Genomic DNA, 21,682 nt, shown 5'->3' on the forward strand with positions numbered 1-21,682 from the left:
GGGAATCTCCGTGCCCTACCTCAGGCAAGAAGTATCGCATGCCAGAGGGGGATCGTAGTTTGCCGGTTGAAGCAGATTTGAGGCAGAAGATTCCATGCGGAGACGGGGAACGAAGTCAATGGAGGACCCGGAAATTTCGTGAAAGGATGTTATGCTTGGCGGTTGCGTGAGCGATGCCGGGTGTCTTGTCCTTGACGGCCAGCCAGCCCAGCCATGGCGGTTGGCCTCTGTCGTGTTCGGAGGTGCGTAGAGAGTGTAGAGAATGCTGATGAGTGTCTGTGGTTGCTGATGAAACCTTGGTGAAGACAGATTGTGAATATCGCATCACCAGAAGCAGTTGCATGCAAACATATTGAAGGTAGGCGATGTTCAATATCCGAGATGACTGCTGTCCATCCTCGCCCACAACCAAGGTCCGGCCTGGATGAAGCAGTACCTACCTAACTAGGTATGTACGATGTACGATGATATAGGTGCGTACTGATGGTACACAGTACTCGATTTCTCGGAATAATTGCCTTGCTGCCTCATCTTGAGCTCACTTTCCTTCCTCCTCACATCGTTGTGTAGGTACTCGTACAACTACCTAAGTACCTAGGTATCTTAGGTACATGCTTTAGTGTACCTACACTAGGTACCGGTAGGTACATAGTTCCCCGGGGCAGTCCCCGCTGCTCATCCATTCTGAGCTGGGTTGTTGCCGACTGATAAGATAAGAGCTTTGGGCCTGACACGGCAGGTGGGGCATATCAACACATGTGCATGTATCCGTACATGATGATAGCATGGTTGAGCTCCAAAACGTGACGGTTAAAGTGACTGGAAGCTTGTACCCTGTACCTCGGCTAGCCGAGTGACGTCTCCCCCCGAACCCAAGCCCCGCTAATTCGTTGTCACTGTCGCAGCATCACATGAACCCCTCTGTCGGACCCGTGGACAATCCCTCAGACACAACTTGCGCTTTGCTTTATTTTGCTGGCCGTAATACCTACCGCTCGCTGCCTCTCCCTCTCCGAATCCGAGTTCCCTCCTTAAAACCACCATCCATACCACCTACGTTGCATATCGACAGCAAACAAGCTCTTGTGGGAACCTCGCATGCTTCCACCCACCCCGACATACAAGACGGTTCCTGCGACGACGCCGCCCTGAACACTTCGCGGGCCCCGCGCTGAGCCCCAATCGCATACGCTAATCATGTCACTCTTCACCGCGCAACTGCACCCAGGACGGGCTCTGGGCTTTCTCGGTTTGCATGATTTCCATCTACCAGAGGACACTCGGACGCTAACTTTAATGCGTGTCGCCTAGTTCTTGGAGCCTCTTTGCATGATGTCTTGACGCGACTGAAGGCCGAGCCGCAACGTTTTCCACAACTCCATCTCGCCTACTCTCGAGAACTTCCCGTCGAGCAGCCCGTGACCCTAAGCCTTCCTGCCAACGGTATACGCCTACGCTTCGACGGCCCCGAGCAGCGCTTGCGCCTGATAGAGATTGTCGACTTCACAAAGAATCATGTCACGTTTAAGGACCGCGATCTTGTCAAGCCCGCAAACTCCCAGGGCCCGCCGTTGTCGCCTGTCCCCGGCGAGTCCACCTCCGGACCAACCTTCAGACAAATCTACCACAGGTTGCTCGGACCGACATACGGCGGAGAGTTCATACCGCCAACCCCTGATGCCCCCGACAACCTGGGAAACTACATACTTTCCTACCCCGGAGTTGCCTTTACCTTCCGACTGGCCGAATCGGCATACTCCCCTACCAAGGATGTCGTTTCGCTGCTGTCCTCGGCCCAGAGCCAGGTACCCACCTCCATGGCTGTCTTCAGCGGCGATTCTTGGGCTCAGGCCCGGGAGTGTCTTTGGACCGAGATCCTGCCAAGCGTCAAGACGGTACCTGTTCTTCCAAGAGGGAAGGACGTGGTCCCCGACGAAATATCGCTCGTCAAGATTCACGGGGGTGGAAAGCTCCAACTGTTTCGCAAGTGGACCAACTCTTCCATCTGGATCATCCTTGGAGAGACCAGCCCCCAAGAACTGATTGCGGAGCTTGGTCCCCCCAATGCTACATATCGGAAGAACGATCAGAGAATGACGATACACAAGCTTCGGACGGCCAGCCACAGCAGGGCTCGTTCAAACGGCGCTGATCTGCATCAGCCAGACGATCTGACCGATACCGATCAGTCGTCTGCAAACACTGGCTCAGATGACTCCAACGACGAAGCGGTAGAAGAAGACATTGCCGGAAATGTTTCTGGGGAGTGCTTCTACAATTACTTCTACCTGGGCTTCGATGTGCTGGTGTCAACACCTTCGCCGCCATCGAGACCGCCGCCCGCTCAGCACGAATCTCAGGTACCGCCGAGCAAGCCTATCAAGTCGGAGTCTCCCGACCGCCTGGTTGCCACGAAGATGGTTCTCCACGGCAACGTGCCTGGCTCGTATGAGTTCAACAGGCACCGCCGTTGCCGCTGGGAAGTCAGCTATCTTGACGACGGTTCCCCTGGCACGGCAGCAAACTCGGAGACGAAATTCACAGACATTAAGGATAGACTGAACGAACGATGGAACAGCGCGCACCCGGAAGGTGACTCCAGAGCTCCTCAAAGAGGCATGGTTCTCAACCGGGGCTGGGGGGATAGCCCCGGCAGCAGCTGCGAATTCCTTGGAGGCTGGGAGGACAGCGGCGCCAAGAGACTCGATGGCAGCGACGATTCCACCACTACCCTATTTGGGTTCCCCGGTCTTGTGTTTGAGGTGTTGAAGAACGATCATGTCAACACGGTGACCGTGTTTTAGAGTTTGGACTGGGCATTAAACCGGCAGCCAGCTGTTATGGCCATGCTGCGAGCGGATTCGCTGCGGCCCTGGCCGGGGAGACGAGGCTAGACGGTAAACTACGATATCCCTACAAGCAACTTGGCTTATGCTCAAATCAGATGTACCTTGACACACCACCGCCTGCCTTTTAGGCTCCGTTACTGGGCTCATCCGCCAACTCAACATGGAACAGCAATGACGTGGATGCTGCCAGATTTCTCGTTTGCGAGGCTTCTTCAACCATCCACTTGCAACAGTCCCATCTGATTTCGCCCTTCATGCAAGCCAGAGATGGGAGAGTTGAGCTTTGTCCTCGCTTTACTTTACTCATCGGTCTGAGTCGGTTTATGTTTCGGCAGCCAAGGGCATTGCCACCAGCACCTACCATGTTGTAAAGCTCTAGCAGCTAGCTCCGAGCAGGCCGCTTGTGTTCAAGACAGGTTCGTACACGGCATCGAAAATAATAAATAATACAGATAGAAGCCTCAATGATCCCCGGAACAGCATAGAACAGCTCACTCTCGGAATACCCAGCGATACCCCCCCCCCCCAAAGATACCCCCCCGTATACCCCCGTATACGCCCATATACGCCCATATACCCCTTGCCCATTTCGCACCGCCCACAATGACTGCTGCCGCATCGGGTCAGAAGGCCAAGCAGAATGCTTTGGCCCTTAAGCGATACCTTCCGCGCAAGCTCAGGGAAGCTGCCGAGGACGAGGCCGCGGTGGAGAAGGGAGTTGGACACGACTTGACCATCTACAGCTTCGACCGCCCCAACGGCCAGTACGGATACACGCCTTTCTCGATCCAGTTGCGCTTCCGTCTTCGCCACGCCGGCGTCCAGCACAAGGACCGTGCTGCCAATATCTTCCAGGCCCCCAAGTACAGAGTGCCGTACGTCAAGCTTGCGGATTCGGACGAGCTCGTTGGCGAGACGCAGTTTGTCATCCAACGGCTGGTGCAGACGGGCAAGCTGCCGGATCTCAACAAGGAGCTTTCCCCCGCCGAACAGGCCAAGGATGCTTGCATCCGAGCCATGTTGGAGGACCGCGCTTACTTCCTTGTCGTAAGAAGCCCCGCCCGGCGCACTAGGACGGAGTGTAGTGCTAGCAGGATGCTGACGAAACACACACTTTTAGCTTTACGAGAGATGGCGCGACCAGTTCGACACGATGTGGAACGACGGTCCCTTTGCGCACTTCGTCTGGGGTGCGAAGCAGATTTCGACCCAGGCGGCCCGCGGCTACGTCAACTCGCAGCTGTGGTTCCAGGGTGTCGGTCGCTACAACAACGATGAGGTCAAGAAGTTCGCCTCGGAAGTCGTCATGTCCATCAACGGCTTCTGCGAGACGTCGCTGTCAAAGCTGAGTCTGGACTCGCGAGAGTCTCGGGAGCCTTTCTGGATTCTCGGCGGCCAGCGCCCGACCGAGGCCGACTTCATCGTCTACGGCAACCTTGCCACCGTCATGGGCACCAACGTGTAAGTGATAGGCTCCTCATATCCGATGGCGAACAGCCGGCAGGACTCGAGGGCGACGCGGGCTAACGAAAGGGACACACACACACACAGGAACCCGGTGCATGCCGCGCTCATCCGCGAGAAGCCGGCGCTGGTCGAGTATGTCGGGCGCATCCACGAGCGTTACTTTGGCGAGTACAAGTCCCCCGTTCACTCTTGAGATGGTTATGGTGAGTGAGGTACCACGATACGCCAGGTCACCCAACCGAAGGATGCGCCCGCGGTGTATGTTGTTGGTTTCGAGCCCGGCACGCACACGGATGCGGGCTCTGCGCTTGAATTTTGCATGATTTCTCTCGTTGGCTGTACAGAAGGCAGATGGAAGCTTGGAAAGGGGGGCGGGGGGCCGACACTGGTCAACAGGGCCCCCTTCCGTTAGGAGGGCACCAGAATACCTAACTCGAGTTTTCTTAATCTACCCTAGAGCGTAATAACCTGTTTCTTGACAACCTCTGCGTCTACCGCTGGTGTGTGTCTGTGTGTGGTCACCCATGGTGCTGTGCTGACATGGGGGGACCTGGACGGGGGGGCGCGGCGCATGTGATTTGCATGAAATGCAGCAACGATGACAATCGCACACACACATGCGGAGAGGGGCGACATTAATGCCGTTGGCGCTAGTCGGATAAGTTCGTCAAGGTGTGTTGAGCCATATGGTCCAGGCCGGGAAGACCCTTTCAGACACATTTGGCGGTCTGAATGCAACGCGGAGAGAGAGAGACTTAGCGCGAATCGAAGCCCCCCCCCGTGTTCGCTTGCCGGGCTTAGCGCGCTCAACGCCCTTTCAAAAGAGTTGAAAGGGTTTTGTTTTTTTTCCCATGTGGCTTGGGAGCCTTGCAACGGTTTTCATAGCAGACAAACGGAAAGACAAAGAGCATTTTGTCTGCCAAGGCGTTGGCAACTCCCAAGACGGTGGGCCACCTCGTCCTCGGCCACCGCCATTTATCCAGATGCGAAGAATAATACGTACGGGTCTATGAGATATTCCGTTCCGAAGAATGCCGAATCGGGTGGGGTAAATCCCTCTTGCAGCTGTGGGGACGGGTGGGTGGAGTTTGTAGCTCGTGCGTTTCGGTTCGGGTGCAACGCCACGGCAGAGCTACAACCACCTGGGCTTGAAGGGAACACTCACTAAGCTGTGGTTGGGAATCCTGGAAATGTCCGTGTGTTGCTGCTGCTGCTGGGGCTGTGGGCGGACTACACCAATTACCTACCTACTTTGTGCTGTATGTATCCGTACTCCGTATAGTTGTACGAATTACTTCCGTACGCACACGACCACGAACAATCCTGGGGCCGCGAGATCGACACCATCCATTCATCCATCCATATAATCCTATACCCAACTGGCACATGTCAATGCCCTGTTTCGGCTCCGACGAGTCAGCGCCATCATCTCCAAAATCTTCGTCACCTCTTGTCCCTCCACATGGCCGATCTGTACTGAACCACCACCACCACCCCCTTGCAACGAAACCGAGGACCATGACACTCGCCATCTGCTAACGTCCCTCTGTTTTTTTTTTGTTTTTTTCTTCCTTTTCTTCTTGCTGCCTTTACCAACGCCAACGCCAACCCCATCTGACTCGGTGCATGCATGCATGCATGCACTGCCGACGACCAGCCGCGAGAGAGCAACACCGATAGCGACCAACCAAGACCGAGACCACGATCACGACGACCCCGACTCCGACCCCGACTCCGGCGACCGCTTGCTGAAATTCGAGACTCCGCGACGGCCATGCGAGCATCTCCGCCGTCATGACGGAGAAGGATGCCGCCCAGCAGCGTGCCCTTCTCGCGAGGAGGCTGAGCCCACACTCTGTGCCTGGCGATAGGGGAAGCAGCAGCAGGGGTAGCTACGAGACAGGCGAGTCGAGCACCGCCGGGAGTGTTGTCAATGACACAACCCTCTTGCCGTCGTTTGACGAGTCGACCGGTCGCCGCATACATTCGTCGAACCCCCGAGAGGCCGAAAACACAAACGGCTTCCATGGCAAGGATGCGAGAAAACAACGGGCGTCTAGGCATCGCTCCAACGGAGCCTTCCTGCTACAGGATGCCATCCGCAATGACGACGACTCCGATGGCGACCAAGCGCCTCGCCTTCGTCACGTACGCAACCTTCCGCCCGTTCGCAGGACGCAGGAATATGGGAAAGCATCAGACAAGTCGGGATCCAGCACTGGCCGCGACGGCGGGCTTGACATCTCACCGCTGGATAGTCCGCCGAGACGAAACGGTGACACCTCGCCAATGTACCCTACACACAATCCCGCCGCCGCCCGGAAACGAGATGCCTCAAATGGCAGGCCTCTCTCAGGATCGAGCTTCATGTCCGCCACCAACACCCCTCTCGATATCGACTCTGCGCAGATTGTGAACATGGCCCTGAACCTGAGCGAATCAAGGAGACAGGTCTCGCGGAGGATAGCACCGCCCCAGGCGGTTCCGACTCTGGCCCACCTTCCTGACGCCACGACGGGCCCCAACCTCAAGAACCATTTACAGCAACAGAGGAGAATATCGCGAACGAGGTCTCCGGGGCCCGACAGGGCGCTGACGCCGCGCCTCCCCTCTACCGGGATCCTGAGCAGCCCACTGCAGGCGACATTCGACATGGGCCGCGAGGGCTCCTTTCGCAATCACTTCACTGCGTCGACCTTGGCACGAGTGCAAAAGGCCAAGGAACATTTGGAACTCATGGCCCAATACAGACGTCTCTTGGAGCTGGTGCCACCCATACAACCGCCTCATCAACATAATCACCATCATCTTCTTCATCATCATCACAGCCGCCCGACAACCGCTAGCCCCCCCGCCTCCTCAGGAGGTATTGCTAAAATCCCGACCTATGGCAGCTCCGAGGGTAGCGTGCGGCTCGGGCGGCCGTATAACCCATTGCAGTACATTCGAAACAGAAAGGTTCGAGCCCGAGAGCGCAAGGCCATCGACGGGGAGGGCCAGGGGTTCGGTGACATAATAAAGGTTGCCGACTGGGTCGACGAGGTGGCCAGATGGGCCGCCACAGGTCAAACAAACGCAGAGGGCTGCACGCTTCCGCCCTTCGCTGACGCAGATGCCTCGGAACGGCAGAATGCTACTCAGCTGGCGGCCAACGCCAACAAACCAAGAAGGCCCAGGCTCGACTGGGTCATAGACGCGGCGGACCTGCTGGCCGATGCCTACTGGCTGGAGCAGGACCATCACAAGCAGTTAATCGAGAACCGTCACTGGCGGCGCATATTTCCCCAGAACGTCGACCTTCACAGACCCCTGTCGAGGCAGAACGGGGAATACGGGAGCGAATCCGGGCAAACGCCAGGGCACAAAGAGAACGAAGAGTCCTTGCCTGCAGGCGACCCTAGGACCAGCAACCCGAAGCTGGCCAAGTCGGATACGGACCACTCTACGGCCAGCGCCCGGGATCGCGCTCGTCAAAAGCTGCATGATCTTACGGGTCATCATCACCACCGCCACAGCAGCTCCATGCATAGCCATCACGAGTGGCGGCACGGGAAGGCATCCTCGGACCTGTCGGACAGCGAGAACGAGGGCAAGCCCAAGAAAGAAAAGAGGAACCGGGCAGGCACACTCACCAGCAGCCACCAAGACATCCTGGAAAAGCAGATGCTCGAGATGATCGCCATGGAGGCGAGAGAGAACGGTCACCAAAAGCCACAGGGATCGGGTTACGTGACGCCAGAGCGAAACGTCGGGGACAGGTCGCATCCACAGTCCCGGCAACACAGCCGAAAGCCGTCCATCGCCGACTTCAGCGAGTCTGACGAGAGAAAGAGTAAGGAAAAGCCTCGCTTCACCCCGGTGCACCTCCAGCGCCAGACAAGGGCCAGCCTGGAGATTCCGACGACGCTTGGCGGGCGGGGCTCATTTGAGGTTGACTCGTCGCTGCCCAACTCCCCCGACGGCGCCGCGCGCGGAGACCCTTTCATCCCGGCGCTTGGCGGAGATCTTTCGGCGGCATCTAGCCGTGGCAACTCTCCGACCCGAAACCCCTTCACCAAGGTCAGGCAGATCTTCCGCGAGCGCAGTAGGGAACGAGCCGGTGACCGCATCTCGGAAGAGAAGTCAAGCGCCGAATACCTGCCCAGCGCTCCCAGGACACCGTTCGAGGCCTCGCCGGAATCGTCGGGAGAGCGCAGATCGACAGACAGGCGGGGGTCGTCCAGGAGCCCACCCCCTCGCAAGGTCGTGCAGCGTCAGACGGGCGAGAGCCACAAGTCCCATCGCAGCATTACTAGCATCAAGCTGCGCAGCGACGAACCTGGCGTTCGGGGCATCTTCAGAGGAGCCCGTATCGACAACGTCATCCGCGGCGGCGTATCGAAGCTCGGTGACCTGATCTGGCGTAAGGAGTCGGACATTGGTGATGTTCCCTCCGAGGCGGAGGGCACGACGACGGACGACTCGGACACGGAGCAGAGGGGCAGAAAAAGAGGCGAGACGCCTCTGTCTCGAACGGCCTCGATCAGAAGCCAAGGAATGCGCCAGCAGAACCCCAAGACCTACTTGGACGTCATGCCAGCCTTCGAGCCCACGTCTCAAGACAAGTTGAGGCACACGCAGAGCGAGCCGCTAGATCTGCCGGACAATTCGCCGCCCTCGGCGAGCCGTAAGTCGCCTCGCTTCGACAGGCTCAAGCCGCCACGTATCGACATCATGAGCGCGTCGCCAACCTCGTCAAACGGTTCAGCAGCCAAACGGTTATCGGACGTCTCCGAACTGGAGCCTCTGTCCGGGGGGCGCATCCCCGGCGTGAAGGAAGCGGACAAGCGCTTCAAACCCATCATCACCGTGTCACCCTTTGCACCTAATGGGCGGCCCAGATCTGGGTCCAACCGCAGCCGACACTGGTCGATCTCGGACTACAGCCCGGCACCGGAACGAGCTCCCATGTCGAAGCGAGAGATCGCCCGCCTGCGCGCCCTTGTCTTGAGCTCCGGCATCAAGGCCATGGAGATTACGCGCCGCGCCAACGAGCCCCACGCCGTGTTCGCGGACCGGCAGACGCCGTCGCAGAACGACGTCCAAGTCGCCAACATCTTTTGGCCCGAGATTGCGAAACTGAGTCCCGACCCCGACGGTGTGCGCAAAAAGGCCGTCCCCCAGACGGAGCTCTACCAATTCGCCGCTACGACCCTGGGCAGCTCCATCAGGTGCTCCGGCCAGGAGTGGCAAAAGACGGCCGACCTCTTCGTGTCAGACACGGTGCCCTCCCTGCACCGACGCGTCGAAGACGTGCGCAGGCGCGTCGCCACGGACCTGTCGGCCATGACGCGCGCGGCGGCGGACGAGGCGGACGAGACGAGCCGCGACCTCACGCTGGGCCAGAGGCTGAAGATCAAGCACACGCTCGACGTCATCGAGACGATGCTGCGGCGGCGGCGGCGTAGGTTCCGCTGGGTCCGTCGCGCCATGTGGCTCGCCGTCGAGTGGGTGCTCGTGGGCTTCATGTGGTACGTGTGGTTCGTCGTCATGATCCTGCGGGTGTTTTGGGGCGTCGGGAAGGGCGTCGTGGGGGCCGTGAGGTGGCTGCTGTGGCTGTGAGCGAAGACCACGCCGTCCGCGAGGTCTGACGTCTGCCATTGTTTCCCTCCGTTCGTGTGTTTTTACGAGCAACCTCTTCTCCCCGTCTGTGCTCGCCCCATCCTTTCTATATCCCGAGTACCTACTATTAGCGTGGCCGTTTCATCATCAGCACTGTCATTACGATGCATAGCAGACGGAGCAGAAATTCCGCAGCGTCTTGGGAAAGTTTATGCGTTGAATCGGCATCATTCAGTTTCAACATATATCACACACCCTTCCCTTACCCCCCCCTTTTTTTTCTTTTTTTCTTTTTGGGATTTTTCTTTTTGAATACTATGTTGGGCAGCCGGGATAACCAAAACAATCACAATGTCAACAACGACAACCACAATGGAGACGATTGTGGACTGAGAGCCAGGGGAGGTCGGCTTGTGAAGAGCAGACAGATGGGGGGTGGATCTGGAGACGGAGGGGAGAAGGAGGTGATGATACCCGAAAGGAGAGAGAGAAGAAGAAGGAGAAGAACAAAGGGAGGGAGGACCGAGAGCCGTCCGCCTTCACCTGGCCCGCCGGATCTTTCAGGAGCCCGACCCGGCTTTCCTTGTTGCTTTATCATCCAGCGGCGAGTTGCGTATACTATAATTCTTTTTTCTCCCGGACGGTACACGAGTAATTGGGGAGGAAAAGGGGGCGGGGTTGAGCGAAGGGCTTTTGAGCGGTCTGCAGGGGGGAGGAGAAGCCTTTTTTTCTTTTTCTTTGCATTACTACTTTGAACGTCCCCTTTGTTCGAGAAACAAGTCGACGAATTAGGCGCCGGATATATACATATAATGATACATACCTAGTTTCCCTCCTTTTCCTCGCCCCCCCCCCCTCCCCCCCCCCATCGTCCCGCGGGACGGAAAGGGGACTGATCGGCACATAACTTGGGCCGAGGGGAGAGAAGGGACGGCCGTACGACAGACGGGCATGCGAGCTTGAAGCCAACGGGACGCGGACAAGAGCACGCATATGCTCTTTTACGCCGAGGACTCTTTGCTGAAGGATGAAGTTTGCGTGGCGGGTTGAGCCGGGAAAAGAAGTAATAGCAGTGGTAGCAGTGGTAGCAGCAGTAGTAGTGTATTATTCAGTTCTAAGCAAAGGCCCATGATTCTCTGGCGACATCTTCCCCGTCTTCCGATGCCCAAGGGGGAGACGGACTGGGAAAAAAACACAAAACCCATCCATCATTTTAACTGACAAGGGAAGCCGAGGATTCTCTGCATGACCCTCTGCTGGACAGATGCGATGACCGAGAGGCAACAGCACAAGCACCTCCAGCTTTCGTACGTCTGAAAAACCGTGTGTGGCGAGGATCCCTTTTCTTTTCATGTGGGAAAAAAGTCGTGCTCAACGCAAGACGAATGACGAAATGGGAAAAGGGGAGGATTCTGAGACCCCGTTTTCATCCGAGAACAGTTAGAGGAAAGAGATTAAAGGGGGAGAAGAAGAAAAAAAAGGACCTGAAAACCTGTCCCATAATCTGCCCCCTTATTCGATCCTCTTCTTGCCCTCCTCGGCGTTGAGATATCTCGCGGTGCTGAGACCCCGCTCGTGATGGGCGACAAAGGAGCCCAGGACGGAGTCCTTGCGGGCCTTGGACATGTGCTCGGCGTAGCCGTCGTTGGCCCACGGCCTGGGGTTGAGCTTGGGCCAGTTGACCTGCGCGGATTCGCGTTAGCGGATCGGGACGATCCCACCCACCAGAGGGAGAGAGTGAGGGGGAGAGAGAGAGAGGCAGAGAAAGAGAGGGAGAAGAGAGACCAGGACATGGGGAACCTACATAGAGCATGCCGTGGCCAAAGATGAAGCTGGCGCACCAGGCGGCGACGGCGAGCCAGAAGAGGATGAAGACGCGGATGGTGACGACGGCGTCCGTCTTGGAGAAGAGGCCGACGAGGACGAGGAAGACGGAGAAGGCGAGGAGGTAGGGGACGGACTGGATGAGGATGGGGCGGCGGTCGGCGAAGACGAGGGCGCCGCCGATGTTGGCGGTGCCGGGGGAGTAGACGCCGAGGAAGAGGTCGTACGAGTCCTGGCGGGGCCCGTCGAAGAAGTTGTTCTTGAAGTAGCGGGTGACGCCGATGCGGGCGTCCTGGAGGGCGCCGAGCTTGGTGCGGTTGCCGGTGCGGGTGACGTCCGTCTTCATGGCGCCGGTGCCCGAGTAGGAGCAGGAGACGACGTCGGCGTTGTCGGCCCACAGGTTGCGGAACATGTGCTCAAAGGCCGGGTCCTCGTCGCGGAAGGAGGAGCCGCGGGCCATGAGGCCCATGTCCTCAAAGATGCGGTCGAGCATGTGGCGGGCGAACATGGACTGGACGACGTTTGTGCGGTCGAGGCAGTCCATGCAGTTGGTGCGCATGACGCTGGTCTGGAAGGCGCGGGGCTCGAGACGGCCGTCGTTGGCGGCGGCGGCGGGCATGTCGACGGCGCGGAAGTAGCCCTGGGCGTCGAGGGCGTCGCGGAGCTTCTCGACGAGGGCGTAGGCGCGGTGCATCTTCATGCCCTTGGTCTCGTGGTGGTAGTCAAAGTAGACGTAGTGCAGGCGGTCGAACTCGACGGCGCGCTTCTCGGGCTGGATGACGGTGAACTTTTCGTCCGTGATGCGGTCGCCCTCGGTGCGCTCGTTGGGGGAGGAGACGAGCTTCTCGACCATCTGCTCGTAAGAGGCCTTGACGCGCTGCTCGCGGCCCTTTTGGTTGACGAGGTTGATGAGGTAGTTGTCGCCGTAGATGCGGATCTGCTCCTCGAAATGGGCCTTGGCGGCGGGGAGGGCGCTGTCGATGCCGCGGACCTGCAGCTTTGGGGTGTAGCGCAGGCTGTTGATCTCGGCCCAGTAGGTGGGCACGCTGCCGCGGGTCTGGACGTAGGACATGATCTGGGTCTCGCTGCCGGCGGCGGGGGCGCCGCCGTACTTGCCGCTCTGCATGTCGCTGCTGCCGGCGAAGCCGCCCATGGCGCTGCCCGAGTCGTTGAAGATGATGATCTGCTCCGTCTCGTTGTAGTTGGCGGCGTGGCCCTCGTCGTCGACGCCGCGGGTGAAGTATCGGGTGCCGCCGCGGTGCCTGGAGCGGCGGGAGATGAGGGCGACGGTGACGGGGGTGCCCTTGAAGGTGGTCGGGCGGATCTCGAGCATGCCGAAGATGACGGGCAGGATGAAGGGGTCGACGGCGGGCTGGGGGCCGGGGTGGCCTCGAGCGCCCTTTGTGCGGAAGTCGACGAGGTCCGAGTGGATGAAGCGGTTGAAGAAGAAGCGGTCGTCGGCGCGCTGCCAGAGCGGGAGGGAGGTGTCGGCCGAGGCCTGGCGCTGGAACGAGTTTGTGAGGTCGATGGAGTAGGAGAAGTACATGGGGCCGTTCTTCATGAAGGTGTCGAGCAGGCCGATGAAGGTATCCTCGTCGGGGTCTCGGATCTGGCGCTCGCGCATGGGGAGGATCTCGGTGGCCACGACCTTGTAGACCATGTGGCCCTTGAGGCGGCCGACAGGATTGGCCTTTGTGATGACAATGACATACTTGTCTAGGCGAGGGCGGGAAGTGTCAGCGCAGCTCTGGACGGAGGGAGAGACGGAGGGCGACGGAAGGGGGGGGTTCTCTCACCAAGTCTGAGCTGGACGATACCCAAGATTCCGGCGATGCTGGATACCCGGGATACCCTCTTGCTTTGGCCAGCATCTCCGAGGCGCAGGTCTCCGGTCGGGCGGTCGATGACGAGGGCGGGAGCATCAGGCGACGAGGGGGAAGTGAAGACGTAGGAATCGGGGGCGACCTTGACATTGATGTCGCGATAAGGTAGAGTCGGTGCCATGACGAGGATGGAGGGGTCGGTTCGAGCGGGAGGGATAGGGTGGTATTGAGTAAGAGAAGAAGAGGAAGAAGTAGAACAAGAAGAAGCAAAGGGCTGGAAGGACAAGGCAGAAGAAGGAAGAAAAGGGGGCCAAGTGAATGAAGCCTCGATGATGAACCCCCCTTCTTGGTATCGTCGTCGACTGTCGCAAAAGGCTTGGAGGTGTTGGCAACGCAACACTTGCTATTTTGGCAAGCGTTGATCAGCTTGAGGACAGACAGACAGACAGACAGACAGCTTTGAGGATTTGGTTGGTCACAGATGGTGGTGAAGACCAATCAAAAATGGGTGTCGTCACTTTGCAGTCGCCAATCCAGCTGGGTTACCCTGGGTCCTCGAGCTTCTGGTTCAGTTCGAGGTTCCACAGGCCCTCCGTCACCATGCCATGTTCTAGTGTACTAGGTAGGTACGTACAGGTACACTATGTTCTGCACCCATGCGCGCTTGCTGTGCTGTGGCTTTACTCCGTACACGGCACCATATCCGTATGTACCAATGTCTCTATGTAGCTAAGAGTTATTCTTTTACTATCTACTCCGTATTTCATTTGTCTAGCTTGTGCACTTCTTGCTGTTGCCCAGGAATGAGCTGACTGTTGGGACCTGTCATGAACTCATGGCTTGTGAAAGAGGACAGGGATAGTTATTTCGCAGCTACCTGGATATCCACCACTCTTGTAAGCGAGGGAGCTTTGGACCAATGAAATGGTAGAAAAGGGACAGATTACATAAGATGGAAGAGTACGTACCTGCACATGTCTGCACACCGAGTACGGATACGTGCCTAGTTTACGGATACCTACCTACTACCTACACTACACTACGTATGCCGTGTGTTTACATAAGCCGCTCCTCGGACCCCCTGTCGGCTCCCACCCATCAACTCAGTCAGCCCGACGTCGTTGAGGTCAGAAGCCATCGGGGGGTCATAGTGTCCCCGTTCCCTTCCATCTGTTTGCACCTGACAGACAGTCCGCCCAGCTATAGGTACTCGGTACAGCAGGTGCATGTCATAGGTATCAGTGTACGGATACTCCGTAGGTATTCCATCACTGTGCCGGTAGGTAGGTGCGTGCGTGCGTGTAGACGGGCGAGTGTACGGATACGTACCCTACACTCACTGCCTGCCACAGGCAGTCGGACTCCATTATTTCCAACCGAACGGACCAGTTTTAATTGCCATCTTCTTTGTACTTGTACACTGCCATCATCCACATCCATCCATCCTACTTATCCGCTGCTTTCCACCTTACATTCCACCCCGTGCCGACCTCAGATTCACCCCTCCTGCCGCGCAACCCACGATCCTGGAATCCCGAACCCACGATTGCTGCCCGTTGCCTCCCACCCCCCTTCGCGACCGTCGACCTGACGCATTCTGCTTTGCTCTGCTCTGCTCGCCTCCCGCAAACTTTCCACCCAATCTAATCCGACCTCTTGTCCGTTTGGACAACCTTTTCGGAGCCCGACCGACTCGACTTCCCCGTTTGGCGACATTTCATCGACGCCGCCCAACCATCTCCACCTCCAATCTTCGCCTCGTCCACCCCAGGATAGGATCGCCCAACGTCGCCTTTACCCTACGCACCCATCACATCACGCAAAAATGGCAGCTCGAGGCCCTGGTGCTCCCGGTGCTCGCGGAATGAACACGCGCTTTGCCCAGTTCAAGCTCGTCTTGCTTGGTACGCAAATATTCCCCACCCGTACCCATGCCATGCCGTACTGTACCCCCATTAGGACCAAGATGGCTAACCTTGATGATGCACAGGCGAGTCCGCCGTTGGAAAGGTATTTATTCGCAGCTCAGGGAATAGCTGCCCCATGTACTGACTGACGTGCTCCTCAGAGTTCTATCGTGCTGCGATTCGTCAAGGTATGTGCTCGGTGCATGCCGTCGCCGCCTCCCACCTCGGAAAGAAGCCGCCTGCTAATCTCTTGTCCAATAATCGTAGGACCAGTTTGACTCGTACCGCGAATCCACCATCGGCGCCGCCTTCTTGACACAGACCATCTCTCTCGACGAGAACACCACGGTCAAGTTCGAGATCTGGGATACCGCCGGACAGGAGCGATACAAGTCGCTCGCTCCCATGTACTACCGCAACGCCAACTGCGCCGTCGTCGTCTACGACATCACCCAATCGGTACGTCACACCGTGTCCAATCATCCTGCCCATGCATCTATCCTGTGTCTAGCATGCTAACGGTGCTCAAGGCATCTCTGGACAAGGCCAAGGCTTGGGTCAAGGAACTGCAGAGGCAAGCCAACGAGAACATCATCATCGCCCTCGCCGGCAACAAGCTGGACTTGGTCACGGAACAGCCCGACAAGCGAGCCGTTTCCACAGAAGAAGCCGAGGCCTACGCCCGCGAGGCCGGTCTTTTATTTTTCGAGACGTCGGCCAAGACGGCAGAGAATGTCAAGGAGCTCTTCACGGCCATCGCCAAGAAGCTGCCGCTCGACCAGGCCGGCCCTAGGCATGCCCGCCCCGGTCAGCGACAGGGCGTCAGCCTGCAGCCCGAGACCCCCGGAAGCAACGTAGGCGGGCCTTGCAGCTGCTAAACGACGACGAAGACGACGATGACGACGCAAAACGAATATCGTGTTATCAATCGAGCCTAGAGAACCAACCGGTGGACGGCGGGGTGAAGCTGTTTTCTCTCTCTTTTTTCTTCTTCTTTTTCTTCTTCCTTTTCGTCGAGACGAGGCAGGCTCCCGTTGGCAGATTGCTCAAAGCCGACCCGTTAGCCAAGCACTGAACAAACACCACCAGCTCGTATACGACGGCGTTTAGGGCTGAACGGGGTCGGACAGCGTTGTCGCGCACCCTACACCGAAGAAAGGGGGAATGCCAGACCCAGCCTTTTTTTTTTTTTTTTTTTTTTTTTTAAATGTCAACAGGACGTTTTTACTCGTTTTGAGAATGGTTTTGTTTTTCTTTTCTTTTTTTAATTACATCTCGTGTCATTGCGCTGGTCATTCGGTTGCGTCAAACTGGGGTGTAAGGCAGTCCTGGAATAAGACGGTGTACGGGAAACGGACGGATTCACTTTACTGGGGAAAGCATCCTGCATCATTTGCTTTTTTTCTTCTTCTGATGTACAGTATGCAATAGAGGCAACTGTTTTGTCAAGGATGTGCCGTATACAACCCTTATTTTTGACTTGTGTCGTTGCTGTAGGCCAGTCAGTCGACGTGTTTTGTGAGTTTGATCGTGAAGAGTGAGAGAAGTGTGCATATGTCGAACTCGTGACATGGCCATCTTTGCCTCCAGTAGAGGGTGGGGGGGAGGCAGAAGTACGGCATCTTGGGTAAGGTGCCTTGGCTTAGGTAAGGCAGGCAAGGTACGTATGTACCTGCTAGCAATTACCTACTATTAGGAGCATCAACAGTGACCTACCTACCTACCTACTTACCTGGAGGCACAGGTAATCTGGTCCTGATAGCGATGAAATGGACAACAAGAAATGGTAACAGCGGGTGTGTCCAGTGAGTGACCCACAGTACAGTGCAGTCCAGTCCAGTCCAGTGCAGTGTAGTGACGTGAGGCCTGCCGCTCAATCCCGGTTCCTGCCGCTCGGTGCCCAGCGCGGCTACGGCAGAGACTGATAGAGAGCTCTGTTCTCACCTATCACTCGCTCGCTTTTAGCCGAGCTTTTTCCCTGAGCTTTTTTGTGCCTGGCTTCCATCACCTACCTCGAACCAAGAAAAACACGTCGAATTCTATCCCTCCCTCTCCCCCCCCAATTACGCCTTGTCGGCCCATCGCATCACCTCATGTTGCGAACGTCGATTCGATCCGTGAGGGTGCTCGGCCACAGGCCTGCGGCGGCCGTTGTTGGCCGCCAATGGCAGCCCGCCGCCGCCGCCGCCGTCCGCCGGAGACACTTTGCCGATGACAAGAAGCCTGTTGTTGACCCGTCCAGACCAGCTGCCCTACCGACCACCGAGACCGTCACCGCCGAGAAGAGCGCCGTTCCCGAAGTGGGAGCCGCCGAGCCGACGATCCCCAAGGCGGAAGTTCCTCTCACTCCCCCGACCCCCGACACCACAGCCGCTGCCGCTGCCGCACCTCCGCCTCGGTCTCCCGCTGCCGCCGCCCCCAAGAAGAAGGGCTTCTTCCGCCGACTGAGAAACCTGGTCTTGACCCTTGCCCTCCTCGGTGCCATCGGCTTCGGCGGCGGCGTCTGGTACTCGCGCATCAACGACAGCTTCCACGACTTCTTCACCGAGTACGTTCCCTTTGGCGAGCAGGCCGTCCTCTACTTCGAGGAGGCCGACTTCCGCAAGCGCTTCCCCAACATCACCAACAAGCTCAAGGGAAGAGACACGGGCAGCCAAGTCACCGTCCCCGCCCAGAGCGGCGCCTCTTGGAGGGTTGCCGACAACGGCGAGCCCGCCGGTCGCCAATCGAGCGCCGTCGGAAAGGCCGCCGCCAAGGTCGTCGCCGTCAAGGAGGAGCAGCACAAGCCGGTCCAGAAGCCCAAGGTGGTGCCAGAGCCCCCCAAGCCCGCTCCCGAGCCCGTAAAGGAGACCAGGCCTGCCGCTGCCGCGCCCGAGCGAGGCACGACTGATTTCAAGCCCCCCGAAGTCAACGAGCCTTCGCGCTTCCCCCCCATCGCCCCGATCGACCCTCTGAAGATCGAGGACGCCACCGAGCCCGTCGTCCAGGACCTCGTGCACATGCTCAACGACATCATCACCGTCATCAACGCCGACAAGGCCCACGGCCGCTACTACCCCACCATCGACAAGGCCAAGGGCGAGCTCGGCAAGGTCGGAAGCAAGATCAAGGCCATCAAGTCCTCGGTCGAGCAGGAGGCCGCCTCCGAGGTGCAGTCCAAGGTTGCCGACTTCGACAAGGCCGCCAACGACCTCATTGCCCGGGTCGAGTCGGCCATGGTTGCCCAGGAGGCGCAGTGGCGCAACGAGTTCGAGGACGAGATGAACAAGGTCAAGGCGAGCTACGACGAGCGCGTCAAGCTCGTGCTGGAGCGCGAGAGGCAGCTCAACGAGGAGCGCCTCAACAACCAGCTGCTGGAGCAGGCGCTGGCGCTGAAGAAGGAGTTCGTCTCCGAGGTGCAGAAGCACGTCGAATCCGAGCGCGAGGGCCGCCTCGGCAAGCTGGACGAGCTGTCGGCCGCCGTGGCCGACCTCGAGAAGCTCACGACGGGCTGGAACGAGGTGGTGGACACCAACGTCCGCACCCAGCAGCTCCACGTCGCCGTCGACGCCGCCCGCGCCAGCCTCGAGAACGCCACCCACCCCAAGCCCTTCACGCGCGAGCTCGTCGCCCTCAAGGAGATTGCCGGCGAGGACCCGGTCGTCAACGCCGCCATCGCCTCCATCAACCCGGCCGCCTACCAGCGTGGCCTCTCCAACGCGGCACAGCTCATTGACAGATTCCGCATAGTCGCCGGCGAGGTCCGCAAGGCGTCGCTCCTGCCCGAGGACGCCGGCGTCGCCAGCCACGCTTCCAGCTACCTCCTCAGCAAGGTCATGTTCAAGAAGCAGGGCCTGGCCGACGGCGATGACGTCGAGAGCATCTTGACGCGCACCCAGACTCTCTTGGAGGAGGGCAACCTGGACGCCGCCGCGCGTGAGATGAACGGTCTTCAGGGCTGGGCGAAGACGCTGAGCAGAGACTGGCTCGGCGAGGTGAGGAAGGTTCTCGAGGTTCAGCAAGCCCTTGATGTGAGTACTGCCCTTGGTTGCTATTATTTTCCTTAATTCTCTGCCTTAGCCCCCCGCCCTTGTACTTGACACTAGCGACTGACGACTCTCTCTCTCCCCAGGTCATTGCGACAGAAGCGCGCCTACAGACTCTCAAGCTGGAATAATGGACGGAAACTATTTTCTTTGTCTTGTTGGTGGTGGTGTGGTGGGGGAAGAAGACCCCAGAGATGCCTAGAGGGAGACCTTTTGGTCTGTGTAAGACATAGCCATAGACTTGAATGAAGGCAGTGTATTTTTTTTTATCCAGCCGTTGATAAGTAATGTATGTGATGGTCAACCGACGCTTGAAACCGAAGCTGTTGACGAGGAGCCGGAGCCGCCATGTGACGGACCGTGTGCTGCCACCGAATGATTGAAACGGAACGAAACGAAACGAACCGAGTCGTGTAATGCCATCATCCATGGAGTCGAACCTAGACCCAACCAACACAGACCCCGTACACGAACTTGACGTGTTGAGAGGGAGAGAGAGAGAGAGAGAGAGAGAGAGAGAGAGAGGGCCGTGAACACATCTGCCCGGGACCAGCGCCGAGTCCAAGGCCCCCGTCGACCGGCTCAAGTTCCGAAGCCACCCGCATATAACCTCTCTTCCCCCCCTCCCCCCACCGATCGACCGGCGGCACGCACTGCACTGCACTGCAACCTCCCTCCCCTCCTCTCCCCCCCCGAACATTTGGCCCAAACTCCCAAGGGAGCTCCGAAACCCCTCCTTGATGCATCATGCGTCTCTTCGCCTATTGCGCCTCAGCAGCACCCTGTTTCTCCGTCCGCGATTCCTGAACTGCCGCACGATGGCTACTACTACCGGGCGCACATACAACGTCAGTGGCCACACCTTTATCTCTGTTTTTTGTTTTATTTTTCCACGCGATTGCTGAGGGGAGCTTCCCCTCTCCGGCTGTCACTCCGACGTCGGAAGGGAGGGGATGATGTCCCCCACGCACAGATGGGATGGCGAGGGGGAAACGAAACAAGGGCAAACGGACAAAAGGGCTGACAATTCATCGTTGCGTATACACAGGATGCCGTCGACGCATTGAACACGCTGCAGACGCCCTTCGCCGTCATCGAGGCGAGGCGCAAGGCCGGCGTCCGCCCCGACGAGGCTTCGGTCAAGGAGATGCGCGCATACCTCGCGCGCCTCGGGTACTCGGTGCGAACACACACACACACACGCGCGCGCGCGCGCGCATTCTCTACAATCACGGGCGAGTCCAGCTAACGCGTCTTCCATCGACAACGCAGATCTCCGACCTCGATAGCCTCAACGTCATCCACGTCGCCGGCACCAAGGGCAAGGGCAGCACCTGCGCCTTCACCGACTCCATCCTCGCGCGCCACCGCGCCGGCTCCCCCGCCTCGCTCCCGCGCAAGGTCGGTCTGCTGACGTCGCCGCACCTGATCGCCGTGCGCGAGCGCATCCGCATCAACGGCTGCCCGCTCTCCGAGGAGCTCTTCGCCCGCTACTTCTTTGAGGTCTGGGACCGCCTGGGCGAGAGCCGGGCCGACGAGGACGCCGTCGCGCTCGGCACGCGGCCCATCTACTCGCGCTACCTGACCCTCGTGAGCTTCCACGCCTTCCTGCGCGAGGGGTGCGACGTGGCCATCCTCGAGACGGGCATCGGCGGCGAGTACGACGCGACGAACCTGGTCGCCCGGCCCGTCGCCACCGGCATCACGACGCTCGGCATCGACCACGTCTTCGCCCTGGGAGACACGGTCGCCAAGATCGCCTGGCACAAGGCCGGCATCATGAAGCCCGGCAGTGCCGCCTTCACCGTCGAGCAGGTGCCCGAGGCCGCCGCCGTGCTGGAGGCTATGAGTTAACCCAATACAAATCTGAAGACAACTGCCCCCGGTTGTGGAGGAGTAATAGTGGTTCGCGTGACATAGGTAGCGGTCGAATGTCCTAGCCCATCGTAGCGCCATTGGACGAACACGTCAATCAGGGGGCTAGCACATACAGCATCCCAGGACTCAGTGAACCTGCATAAAATCAGTCATAGACCCCTATACCCATGAGTCGTAAAGTCGGCAGTGTACAACCCGCACCTAGCTGCTCACTTGACCGCGTCGCGTTTTAAGATAACCTGGAGCTGGAATGTAAAGTACTAGCCCCCGTACCCTGACAACATAATCTTCAGCGTGTCTGAATCCGT

General features: G+C 58.4%; 7 protein-coding genes across 7 annotated transcripts; 6 read left to right on the top strand and 1 right to left on the bottom strand.

The window, feature by feature from the left end:
• Window positions 1-1,197: 1,197 nt before the first annotated feature.
• On the top strand, window positions 1,198-2,804 carry GLRG_00766 (uncharacterized protein; the record flags this gene model as incomplete). Its single annotated transcript, XM_008091451.1, has 2 exons — window positions 1,198-1,249; window positions 1,312-2,804. The coding sequence occupies 2 exons, from the start codon at window positions 1,198-1,200 to the stop codon at window positions 2,802-2,804; spliced, it is 1,545 nt and encodes a 514-aa protein (XP_008089642.1).
• Window positions 2,805-3,452: 648 nt separating this feature from the next.
• GLRG_00767 (uncharacterized protein) lies at window positions 3,453-4,509 on the top strand (the record flags this gene model as incomplete). Its single annotated transcript, XM_008091452.1, has 3 exons — window positions 3,453-3,896; window positions 3,970-4,310; window positions 4,401-4,509. 3 exons carry the CDS (start codon window positions 3,453-3,455, stop codon window positions 4,507-4,509), a joined length of 894 nt encoding a protein of 297 aa, XP_008089643.1.
• Window positions 4,510-6,110: 1,601 nt separating this feature from the next.
• On the top strand, window positions 6,111-9,917 carry GLRG_00768 (uncharacterized protein; the record flags this gene model as incomplete). The annotated part of the gene is made up of 1 exon (XM_008091453.1): window positions 6,111-9,917. The coding sequence occupies one exon, from the start codon at window positions 6,111-6,113 to the stop codon at window positions 9,915-9,917; it is 3,807 nt and encodes a 1,268-aa protein (XP_008089644.1).
• A 1,512-nt stretch (window positions 9,918-11,429) lies between these two features.
• Window positions 11,430-13,745, bottom strand: GLRG_00769 (uncharacterized protein; the record flags this gene model as incomplete). Its single annotated transcript, XM_008091454.1, has 3 exons — window positions 11,430-11,600; window positions 11,722-13,457; window positions 13,538-13,745. The coding sequence occupies 3 exons, from the start codon at window positions 13,743-13,745 to the stop codon at window positions 11,430-11,432; spliced, it is 2,115 nt and encodes a 704-aa protein (XP_008089645.1).
• Window positions 13,746-15,389: 1,644 nt separating this feature from the next.
• GLRG_00770 (Ras family protein) lies at window positions 15,390-16,349 on the top strand (the record flags this gene model as incomplete). The annotated part of the gene is made up of 5 exons (XM_008091455.1): window positions 15,390-15,468; window positions 15,555-15,574; window positions 15,633-15,659; window positions 15,739-15,930; window positions 16,002-16,349. The coding sequence occupies 5 exons, from the start codon at window positions 15,390-15,392 to the stop codon at window positions 16,347-16,349; spliced, it is 666 nt and encodes a 221-aa protein (XP_008089646.1).
• A 1,215-nt stretch (window positions 16,350-17,564) lies between these two features.
• GLRG_00771 (mitofilin) lies at window positions 17,565-19,627 on the top strand (the record flags this gene model as incomplete). Its single annotated transcript, XM_008091456.1, has 2 exons — window positions 17,565-19,481; window positions 19,583-19,627. 2 exons carry the CDS (start codon window positions 17,565-17,567, stop codon window positions 19,625-19,627), a joined length of 1,962 nt encoding a protein of 653 aa, XP_008089647.1.
• Window positions 19,628-20,314: 687 nt separating this feature from the next.
• On the top strand, window positions 20,315-21,350 carry GLRG_00772 (folylpolyglutamate synthase; the record flags this gene model as incomplete). The annotated part of the gene is made up of 3 exons (XM_008091457.1): window positions 20,315-20,344; window positions 20,545-20,676; window positions 20,769-21,350. The coding sequence occupies 3 exons, from the start codon at window positions 20,315-20,317 to the stop codon at window positions 21,348-21,350; spliced, it is 744 nt and encodes a 247-aa protein (XP_008089648.1).
• Between the last annotated feature and the right edge of the window lie 332 nt (window positions 21,351-21,682).

The sequence above is a fragment of the Colletotrichum graminicola genome, assembly GCF_000149035.1.
Source record: "Colletotrichum graminicola M1.001 genomic scaffold supercont1.2, whole genome shotgun sequence".
Classification (NCBI taxonomy): domain Eukaryota; kingdom Fungi; phylum Ascomycota; class Sordariomycetes; order Glomerellales; family Glomerellaceae; genus Colletotrichum; species Colletotrichum graminicola.